Genomic DNA, 12041 nt, shown 5'->3' on the forward strand with positions numbered 1-12041 from the left:
TGATGTTGCTTTCTCCTGTGGATTATAAACACAAATCTCCAGACCCAGAGTAACACCCTTCATACCTCTTAAGATAGAAAAGTGGTTATAACAGGCTTGTTACCTACCTGCTGGACCACTAATCTTCCAATATAATCAGCACACACAAAAGGCAAACAAACCCCTTCAGCCATCAAGGGGGAAAATCAGAGAACAAACCAGCCATTATAGTGCACTCTAGTACAACTCACTTCTGGTCTATCCTGACTTCTGAATGCTTGGCTTTACAAATGCAGTAATGATCCTTTAACATCACTCTGCACATTTAATCTCCATTTTTAGACCAGTTAGCTGAATTCTCTTCCTTCTCAGTAAGCTTCTGTAGGTCAGAACTTATCCAATTCTAAGTTTGTATAACCAGCGTTAGTTACTCTTTCAGCCTACAGAAGATACGTTAATTCTTACGCCTTGCACTTTGCAGGAGGCAAAGATCTACTATGATATCCAGCTACAGTGTAGGTATCCCTGCCTACTTCTTGGTTCATGCCAATGTCAGTGAGTACCTACCTAGGGAGAAACATTGGAATTTACAAGAACCCAAACCAAAAATTTTCATACCAGAATTTATATAACATTTTTGGCATGGCTTCCCAGACAACATTGAAAAAAGGCAAACCCATCCTACACAATCTTCATGCTTAAGCTTCTGAAACACATTAGCCTTAAAGGAATGCAGTTTAAACCAACTGACATTTTAAAATGCCCCAATTTCAGTAGAAAAAACACTGCTGAATTTGACACCAAAGAAAACGTGTTTGAATCAAAAAAGGCAAAACAAGAATCACATTTCTGAAGTTGCTCTTTAAGAATAACCTCAGGGTTTTTTTACCTTTTCAGCACTTGTTTGAAACCTCACAGGCAAGCTGTGTCTAAGAGGACAGTATTTAAATCCACTAGAGTTTACCTACACCTTCACGTACGCAACCCATGGGCATGAATATTCAGTCCGATCAGCATTCGAGTCTTTTCTACACAGGAAATCACAAGTTTCTCCATTTCCTTCCCACTCTACTTATGCAGTTTGATACAGGCAAACACGAGCAAGCTCTGCCACGTGCTGAGATGACCAGAAGCTACAGATCATACTTGGTGAAGCACTAAGCTAGAAAACCCTGCTGAGGAGCAAAGTACAGCAGCTTAGGTTCAGTGTTCCACTGCTGTGAAAACAGTCCCACAGCTTCTGTCTGTTCCAACAGGGGCAAAGGAAGGCTGTGCCTCAGAAGGCACCACAGACAGTGATTGTCTCAGCAACCTTGACAGAGTAAGCCATATTCAACAGGACAAACATTTAGAACCTTACATCACTCTACTTCTATTTCATACTGCAAAACCCAGGCAGCTTTGTCAAACACAGCATCTAAAACAGGTTTCAAAAAACCGACGCTGAGTACATGCCTTTATTGGTAATTATCAGTTTGTTGCCAAAGATCTATTTCTAGCTGTGTGCACGCAGTTATCGCCCTTGATAAGCTGGAGTGCAAAAGCCTCCTTTAAAAATACTAGTTTAAACTGAACTTTTACTCATTAGTGTTTCTGTAAATGTTGTGTTGGAGCACTAAAAACATCTACAACACTCCTCACCACGAAAAGGCAGAATAATGGCATTAACTGTACCACATCCAACTGGATCACTAATAAGAGAAGACCTTCACTTGGCAGGTGTCAAAGCATTACATGTGGTCCCAATAATATCAACTATGAAGAATGCATCAATGCTTAAAATGCACAAATTAATAAAAAGCTTCCAGTAGAAATCACGAATCATACTGAAAAATCCCAGAAAGCTCAACCAATCCTGCACAGAATTTCTGTAGAACAGCTCCTGTGGTTTAATTAAGAGCAATTTAGAGCCAAAATAAGTTTGACTTTTCAGTGTGGATGAAGGCAGGCATTTCACTCTTCTAATGAGGCAAGAACACGCCTGAATTGAGTGTCCAGGCAACAGTTCCACTTGTCTGTGTTTACAGTACAATCCACTACAACCTGGCAATCCTACTTGCTTTTCAACTGTGCAACAGAGGTTTGTGAATTGAATGTTATCGATAGTCACCAGTTAAGCCAAAAGTCTGGGATTCTGCAGCAAATGAGGATTTCATGTGCTAACACAGCTAAAGGACTTGGAAGCATCAATGCAACACCCCTGTGGACCATCATTTCCAAAGAGGCAAGCCACCAGAGAGACACAGTTAAAAAAACGTTAAGCACCTTGCCCAAAATCACATGCTGAGTTTTCCTGTGCAGACTAACACTTTTTATTCCAGAGGCACAATTCCAGAAATTGAGACCTGTTTAAATGCAGGAATAACAGGTGGTAGATGCTTGATAAACATAAAAGGAAAGCAGCTTTGTGTCTTCTCTGTATCTAACATTCAAACGAATATTAACGTGCCCACTGGTAAGAGCAAGAGAGCAGATATCTATGAGAAGCCTGGAGCAACTTCTTTTTCTCGCTTAGAGACATAAAAACATGCCAGTTGTGGAATATATTAAAATTTTCATGAACAAAAGGAGTCATATGGCTCCCAGTTAAAGCAAATGTACATTTCTGGAAGCTTCACAGGAAGCTGGAAAGAAGAAACATTCTTCACTGAATCAATTCAAGCATCAAACACCATAAGCTGTTGAGAGGTGGCCCCCTCCCTCCAACAAATTAAAATACCTCGATAGACTTGTGTTTATGCTATGAGACTAACCTAAGATATATTTTGGAATAAAAGCTGTGGGAATTAAACACTGCCTTAACATGATCTTAACAGGAACTTTCGTTTTATTCTCAAAAGGGACTAAACTGCTTAACCTGCATTCCTTCAAAATATCTGATACTCAAAAGATGAAGAAAACGTGAGGATTAAGCTCTAAGAAGACAGTATTTGCTAAATCCCAATTAACTATTTGTATTATAAGCCTACATTCAGCATTATTTATTAAATTAGTACAAACTATATTTTAATTAAAATATACTACTACTATGAACACTTCAGTGATCAGAAATGAAAGCAGATGCTTCACAAAGAATTCCAATGCCACTGAGCTACTGCAAATTCACAGTGACTATAGAAATTACTAGATTAAAAACATCTACAAGGTCATCCAAGACAGCTATCTTTATCCCCCAGCAGAAGAAACGGGGGTGTGGATAACATTCTTTTTGCCCTATTCCATATCCAGAAAGACATAACCATGGTTAAAAGCTTTAGTGGTTTAAGAAAGGTGACAATCCAGCACAGTCTAAAGGACAGGATCTGTGCCAGGAGGCCACATCTATTTCTGGCTCTGTCACTAGTGGGCTGTGACCTTCAGTGGAGAGCTACACCTCTCTTGGTCCACAGGGAGAGAATTAACTTTTGTTATGCCCCTAACTGACTAACAGGAGAGGACTACACTTAGTTCTTAATTTATCCAGTTTTGAACCACTAAAACCCCGAAGAACAAGGTTTAATGCCATTCTTTCCCAGGTCATCATCAGTAAGATTCAGTAAATTTAATTTACAGGCCCAAACTCTGAGCCCACATAACTTAAGTAGTTCACAATTTAGCCTGTTATTTTTAAGCAATAATCAAATAATCATAAATAAAAAATTAATACCTCAAGCATTCGGTATGAAGAGAGATGGCCACATTTACCATGATACTAGCCACCAAGATTACAGTTTAACACAATTTAGTTTTCCAGTAGTTAGTTTTACCTTTAAATAAAACCCTAAAACCGAACCAAAAAGATTGAGCTTATACCCGGACTCACACTGAACTGTAAAAACCCCATCACATTTCTTGTCACGAGACTGCTATTGAGTCACTGAAATACTGTCGATTAATGCAAAAACTGTACTTTGTTACAATCTCAAATGAGAACACATCCTAACCCCTTTTCACTATTGCATATTTTAGCAAAGTGAAAAGGAAAGCTTAGAGAAGGTGATATTAATTTCCCTCTCCCCTTTCCTTCAAAATACATCACTGTCAGCTTCCCAAGAATAGCAGGAATATTTCAGCCGTACTATTATGGCACATAGCCGCCCCAGTGTTTACCTCGTGTCTTGGCAATGAGCACTCGGCATCAGAGGAGATGCATTTTTATAGAAAACAAGCATGGTAAAAAGTATTAGTCATCACAATTCTAAGTGTTTCCTGTAACACCGAGGCATGTAACGACCAGCGTTCTTCGTATGTTCAACCTCAAGTGTAACAGTTTCAAGTTTGTGCCTATGTGCTTTTCTAGGCGTGTGGGATGCTGATGCTCAGGTCTGCACATCTCCGGTTAGGGTATCATGCTGCCCCTCTTCCCCCAGACACAACAGTATCCAAGTTTTGTACCATTCCTGCGAGACTGATGTTACTCACCGCCCCTTGAATCTACTGATTCCCAAACCACAATACCAGTATTTTACAGATCCACTGTTGCCAAACCCAGTCTGGCTTCCCAATTCCCTCCCTAATTCACCAACACTTCCAACTTCCTTAAACTTCTCACTCAACTGCCTGTCTTCTTCTCAATAGCAAGTCCTGGGTATATCAGAGACACACTGAAGTAATTTTCAAGTCTTGTCATTTATAGATTTAGTATTAATTTTTCTTAACCGATACAGATACTAAAATTAAACCATTCAAATTAGATTAGCATTAATTTACTAATTAAAAACAATTTCTAAGACAAGCAATCTATATCTTATATTATGCCTTTCTACAAAGACAGAAAGAATGCTTACTATCTTGTTACATACTACTTGTGTCTAAAAGATGGCCTGAGATTTTACATTTTGAAGTGTCAGCCTGGTTTGAAATCCCTGATTTTTTTGAATAAATCCTGAACTTGGCAATCTACATCACAAAAGTCGTATCCTCCTTTTTTAATGGATAACCAAGTAACATATCATCATTCAAAGTACAAAAAATTCTCATAGGAAAGTGATTTCTAGCCTGTCAATGCAGGTTGCTATGGCAACCACCAGAAAGGCTATGAAGACTCCAACCTTATCCTGATGAACACAATGGGAAAAATATCACAAGTTATTATTATGAAAACCCCTGTAGTAGAAATGTTCCTGAAATAGAAACCAAAGGACTACCTCCACTACCCCTTTTAACAATACCTGGGCTGGCAAAAAGCCTTCAGTTTACCATAAAACCTTATTTCTTTATGTTTTAGAAATTCTGTGACTCTGCTTCTCTCACGACTTCAGCATTCTTTGGCTTACAGACAGGTAAAAGACTGAAAAGGAGCTCCTAGATACTAAGGATAATGGCTGTTATCTATTTGGCGCAGTAGCAGCAAACAGAACAGGACCATAAAATACAGTAGGGGAAAAGGTAGTGAAGAAAGATGGATTCTGCCATAACAGTCTAAAAATAGATTCACTTCAAATGCAGCATGTATAGTTGAAAGCATCTACAGAACAAACAGCGCCACCTAGAGGTTCAAAGGCAAGGGATATGACAGCAAGTTTGCAGGTAAAAAGATTCTCAAGGCTTCTTAAAAATACCCTCTAAAATGGTCTGCAAGATATCCCAATTAATGGATATCCTCAAGATATGCCAATGAATGTTCATTCATACCTCAAGCTTCTTGCATTTCAGTGAAATCCACACTGAAGTCCTTAGCCTCAGGGAAGTCACAACATTTTACCAGTTTTTAGTGTGATCGAGATTTCACCAGCATAGAACATAAATCTAAGAAGTCAGCCTCCCAGCACCACTTTAACAAAATTTATACCCATGTTCAACACTAAGTGAATGGTTCAGTAAGGAATGAAACTTCTTGCCCTTGCAACACTTTGCAGGCCATAGTTAGCTATTATTTTCCACTTATTTCTGCAGGAGTCAGAGTGCCCCTGCTAAATTGTTACACGCTCCAGAGAAAACTATTTTGCATGTCATCTTTTGAAGTAATTCATCATAATCATATTTTATGTCTGCAGGGAAACAATGACTTCCACATTTTAGGATAAAATCCAGGCTTCAGCATACTGCTCAAGGAACTACACCAGGCTCAGGCAGAAGAGGCCAGTTCTACTCCCTGGCAGGATGGGATGGATCCAAACCCATTGCCTGCATTAGCAAACCCTCCTCTGTGCTGCACGCGCAGCAGTAGATATGTAGCCTCTGGCTGCCGTCCCACGCCTAATCCCTCAGGTGCAACACAATAAAGTTGTATTTGACTACCCATGACTAGCCAAAGATTATCAGTTACCTGTCCAACTGATTTTCAGAATAGATCTTCTCGAACACACTTTCACTTCACAACATACACGTATCTATCCATACTTTAAGTCGTACCTTCAACTCTCCTGCTTTAAATCTTATTTTCTCCATTTTTCACTGGCTCTGGTCACCCTCCATCTAACCTCTACATGTACATTACAGTAATGCTTAAAATCGATCACCAGGACTGTCCTCATAACTCCTTCCAAATCATATTTTACCTTGCAGCCTGCATTAAAAAAAGAAAATCACATAAAGGCATTGTTTCTTCAGCCCGTACTGGACGCTTCCTAGCTGTGCCTCACAATACAAGCAGTGATACACAGTAGAATAAAAAGGGTCAGAAAATCAGGAGCAAAGGACTGCTGTTGGGAAACGGTTGGCTTAGAGGTCTGCCGCTCTGCTGCTCCAGAACAAAGGCATGCTTTGTTATTCACTCCATGCTTCTGGTAACATTGAATTGCCTCATGGTGTTTTTCCCACAGATTTTACACTTCTCCTACCTCTATCCCAATTCTTATCCTCCCTCCCATATTGCTTTTTCTCCTACCTGTTCTAGAACTGTAATTTCTTATGGCATCCCTACTCTTTTGAGTCTGTTTTTGATTCTTCTTAGCATCACAAAAAGACAAGCATTGTTTATGATCGACCAAAACATCCCTTCCACCTTCCCCCAGGAAAACACTAACATTAACAAGCCAGAACCAGTAAAACAACTGAGAAATCATTTTATTGTCATTAATAAAATGTGTTTAGAAGTCCACGTGTCGCATCTCTGAAAATCAGGCATTTTGTGCCTGAAGTTTAATTTGGAAACTTACAAAAGTGCAAAAATACTTGTCCAAGAGACACCACACAAACTATTCTTGAAAGATTTCTACAAGCTAACACATTGTTACATTATTTGAAACAGCACTAACCAGGAAGCTTTCTTGAAATACCTTATGATACTGGCTGAGGTACTGTACTTCTTGGAAAAGCATGCCATTTGAAGAAACAGACGTCTCCAAATTTTGAAGTGTCACACACATAACAGTCTCTTATATTCTGAATATCTAGCAATAACAAACCAGAGCTTGCAAAGGAAGGTGGTGCCAGAACTTCCTCCTGATGATTTATCGCAGTTTGAATTATGTCCAGGACTACTGGTTTATATTAATTTGCTGTAGCAGAAGCAAGCCACATTTTGGGTAAATTTAATATAGTATTTTAAACACCTTTAAATCTAGAACACAATATTATGAATTCCTAGGAAGCATAACTGGGCATTAACAATAAAAAAAATGCTATAAGTTCTGGAAAAAACTTCTAAAACTCCAACCTATTTTGATCTCCTATTTACATGTAGTAGCACAGAAAAGTAAGGGCCTTTCGAAATAGCTGTTCATACACAATAACCCCCTTTTCATGTGCAAGTTCACCAATTTAATGCCTAAAATAAACTCTATCTTTTCAATATATCACAGGAAGCAAGGAAAAGCGAACTGTTTCTCCATCAGCATTCTACTCCAGGATCGCCAATTTAATAATCCCTATCTCAATGCATACTTCAAAAATCATACTTCAACTTCAGCATTGCAACATTATTCCCCCATCAGAGGAAAACATGGATTTCCATCATGAAATAAAGTAGCACCAACTCAAAAGAGCTTTTAGTTTGCTCTGAATATCAAACACAACACACATAAAAAGCTTCAAGGTTCTTTTTTTTTCTGGGGCGCAATCTAGCTTGCCGACCCTACTTCAAATTGTGTAACAATGAAAAATAAAAATTTACTTCCTTTTGGAATAGCATGTATGCCAACACATCCTTGAAAAAAAGCCTAGTTTTGTAGTCTCATTTTGCAGCTCGACTGCAAGATCCCGTCACACAAACTTTCAGGTGTTCGCGTAAGCACAGTTGCCTTTAAATCCCATCAACACAGATAATAGACAAGGGAAAAGGATGGATGAAATTACTGCATTCTGCAGCAATCCTAGCCCATGCAAATACAAGAAACACCAGGAGCTAAGCTGTGCCTTCACTTAAACCTGATTAATGAGAACAAATCAACTGACTAGAAATTTGTACATGAAAAAGTACTCCAACAAACGGAAAACAAATCCTGATTTCTCACATATTCCTTTTCCATGTTCTAAATTAACTAGAGAGAAGGCACCAAGATACTAAATTTACAAATTATTTGGATCAGGCTATTAACAAAGGTCTTCAAGGAAGTTAAGTATGGACTCGACCTAGGAAACAAACAGCTGATATCTTTCTGGCTTTGTACATGTTTTGCAGCCCAAGATAAGCAACCAAGATAATGTTAAGCTCAAGACCAAAGAAAATTACTAGAAATGGTCCTCTCATTAGATAATCATATATAAATCTCTTAACCAGAAAGTGTAACATTATTTTCTCTGCAAAAAGCCAAGTTCACTATCTAAGCTGAATTTTGAAGCAATTCCTGTATCAGAAAGTGCCGGCAGAATTTGCACTAGGAATTGCCTGTCCATAATAAGGACAGTTTTACCATCGCTCATTCTTTGTTGAGAACAAACCTCTGAAGGATTTTTAAAAACTGCCAACAATCTCCTCATATAAACTTGCAAATAATGATAGTTGGAATCAACTGAATTGGGCTTTGTGTTTTTCCAGGCATCATTTGCTCAGAGCAATAGCTGTTAGCATTTGGAAATTGGCAGTTTAATAAAGAAAATCATCCCCATTCTTTCAAAGACACCAAAATATTTCAAAGTTTATTTCCATATGGTAAAGAGTACAGGCCTTTGCTGAAAATTAGTATTAATTTTCTTTAAATCAGGGGGAAAAAGAAATCATACTTAAACCCAGTTTCCTTTTGACTGAAGCACAGGCCGAGAAAGCATTTGAGGTTCTTCAGTCTATGTTTTTACAGAGACATTTCAAAGAATTAAAAAACAGATCTGTGATCACATGTATGAATAAAGGCTTTTTCTTCATTTCACAAGAAAAGAATATGCAAGGGAAACACACTGACAAACTGTGCAACATTGAAAATTAAAACTGGCCAATGCCACACATTATTTTTAAAGCTTCAAGACTTTTCTACACCTTAAAAGAATCTATCTCCAACTCCTCAAAACCAGAACTGATTATTGAAAGTACTGTTACACTACTGACACATGAAGCTATCTGCCACTTTGGATTAAAATTGTTTCTGTAGATGACTTAATTAAGACTAAATAAAACATAAAAATACTTACATTGCATTTACTTTATCTTCTGGGCCCTGAACTTGGCCTGTCACAGTTCCTTGGCTGGTATTTTTAACCCAGCCGACCACTCCTAATTTCCTAGCTTCCTCTTCAGTGTACTGGTTCGAAAAATAATGAAAGAGGACAATCAGTGTCAGCACATACCTAAATCTATACCACTTCAAACCCCACTTTCACTTTCCTAGCTAAGCCCTACACTTAAGAAAAACATCCATAGGTGATGCTCATACATTAAGATATTCCTGTCAGCTCTGAGGTTGCAGCAGAAACAGCCAACTTTGAACGAGTTTTGACATATACATAATAAATGCATTAGTTAATTCCCACTTCCATTTTCACAGCTTTTAACACTTTTCCTCAGAAAAAAAATCCATAGATATCATGGCTCCCACTGAGACACCACACTGCTTGTAAGAAGTCATCTTCCTCTTTGCTTTATCATAGGTACATGTATAGAAAACTGATGGGGTGAGAGTTTTTTCATCCTCAGGGAGGCCGAATACTAGCTCCCCTTATTTCAGGAACTTTAAACAGTTTTGATTACAAAGAACCCTACTAATCCCACACCACTCCTTCGTACCTCCTTTATTCCTTTCTATAGCTCCTATCACCCACCACTCATTTGCCTCTGCACCAATCAGTGTCTAAACTCATTAATTTTGCTACATGTACAAAAATCATAGTTCTTTTTAAATACTTTCCAGCTGACTTTCACCGCCTTAAATTCTACCCCACCTGCCGCATTACTCCGGACAAACAGCAGCAAAGGTCATAATCTAATTATACTGCTTTTCTACTATTTTTGTAATACCACAGCAAACTATGGTTTCCCAGCTATCACATTACTCTGAACAAACAGCAGCAAAGGTCATAATCTAATTATACTGCTTTTCTACTATTTTTGTAATACCACAGCAAACTATGGTTTCCCAGCTACTCGCTTCTTGTGATGAAATCACAAAGGAACTTCCAAGTACCCTGATTTTTGTGGTGGACTTTTTTTTAAGCTTTCTCATTTTCTGTCTTTCATGTCTGAACACTAAAACGGTAGGGAACAGAAAGTCTGGTTTGCAGAAATCCATTAAATTTTTGTTCCATGTAGGACAATAAACACTACTAGCCAATACACAGTACTTCATTTCATTAATAGCAAATTTATTTACATGAAAGGTACTGCCTCTGTTTTGCTTCTTGCGTATTTAGTGAAGAGGTATAAGACTACAGAGCCAATGTTTTTATCCTGTATTACAGAACATCAACAGACTGATGGCTCTGCAATAAGATCTGAGCATTTTCAATACGTTTTGATAGGAAACGGCCACCAAACATTTCAGATTATGTGCAATAATACCCAAAACAATACACAGATACTAAATGCACACACTGCATTATCGACCTCTTTAGACACTAATGCCAACAGTCAAACTTCAGGTCAATAAGACTATATTCCAAAAAGCAAAACAGATTTTGGGGTAATTTAGCAAATGAAAAGGTGCTGCTAACTATAAAGAGTATTTTTCAAGATTATGGGCAGCTTCTGCACACTAACTTGTCCAAAACCACAGAAATGCAGCTGACAACCTGGTTCTCAGTACTATTTTTAGGTCTACTACTAAGCATGGCCTGCTATTTTCAGACAGGTCTCTCTTCTGTTTTGAAACGTGGCCTCTTGTGTCTTGGGTTACTGTGAAATGCAAAACTACTTGCTGCACGTTCAGAGCTGGTGGAGGTGTTTGGCTGGGATATGAGCCACAGACTGCATGTTCGTAGCACGCTGTTTCAAGCAAACACAGTAAGCTTCTTGAAATACTGGTACTATAATTGCCATTAAAAGAAATTAAACCAGAACACATTGTTTCAGAAGCTAAGAGCTTCAGCTTTAACCTTTCTAAAGATTAACATGTTATAATACTCCTGTGGCTGTTTTATCACAAGTAATCCAAACATGAGCTAAAGTTCATGATTACTATCCAAACAACATATTAGTAAGCCTTTAAAAATCAATTTTAATATAGCAGTAATATAGAACTTTTTTTTCCCTTTTACTTGCAATACTTAACCACCTAACTTTGGACTGAAAACAGCAGTTGGATGTGTCTATACACTACAGACCTGCTGCCGTATTTTTAGCACTGGAAATACTATACTGTGAAGAAGAGCTGGTAAATCAGACATGGCCTTACCATCCTGAAACAAACACCTAGAAAGAAAAGAAAAAAAAAAGACGTTAAAATTATTTGAGAAAACACCCCTTCTAGGAATTTCACTTAAGAGAAAGTTACAGTAAACCACACACATGTCATCTGTGGACTTTTCTTACAGAAGTGGGCATTGACAATTATGAAATTAGGCAATTTCTGCAGCATCTGGGCACAAGCCGGTCTTGAGCCTCCCCCAGCAAAGGACTGTTTCCATTGACACGGTTAGCCATGTTGCTTTCCTTAATGAAGAGGCTGCAGTATGGGAACTGCCTTTGACTTAATTATCAACGTTTTGCTGCCAACCTGGGGGAGGGGGCATTCCCATATAACGGCGCCGAGAGGAGACGCGAGCATGAACGCGGG

The 12041-nt window shown here is 38.4% G+C and overlaps 1 protein-coding gene across 1 annotated transcript in view; it reads right to left on the minus strand.

Moving 5' to 3' along the window:
• ACYP2 (acylphosphatase 2, muscle type) overlaps nucleotides 1-11780 on the minus strand; it is a 40844-nt gene extending 29064 nt beyond the window's left edge. Inside the window, exons 1-3 of the mRNA XM_010161532.1 lie at nucleotides 11774-11780; nucleotides 11661-11677; nucleotides 9466-9575 (exon numbers count right to left, since the gene is read on the minus strand). Of these exons, the coding sequence (XP_010159834.1) occupies nucleotides 9466-9575; nucleotides 11661-11677; nucleotides 11774-11780 (134 nt within the window). The remainder of the gene's footprint in view (nucleotides 1-9465; nucleotides 9576-11660; nucleotides 11678-11773) is intronic.
• Between the last annotated feature and the right edge of the window lie 261 nt (nucleotides 11781-12041).

This window comes from Eurypyga helias, unplaced genomic scaffold (genome assembly GCF_000690775.1).
Source record: "Eurypyga helias isolate BGI_N326 unplaced genomic scaffold, ASM69077v1 scaffold11631, whole genome shotgun sequence".
NCBI classification, from domain to species: Eukaryota; Metazoa; Chordata; class Aves; order Eurypygiformes; family Eurypygidae; genus Eurypyga; species Eurypyga helias.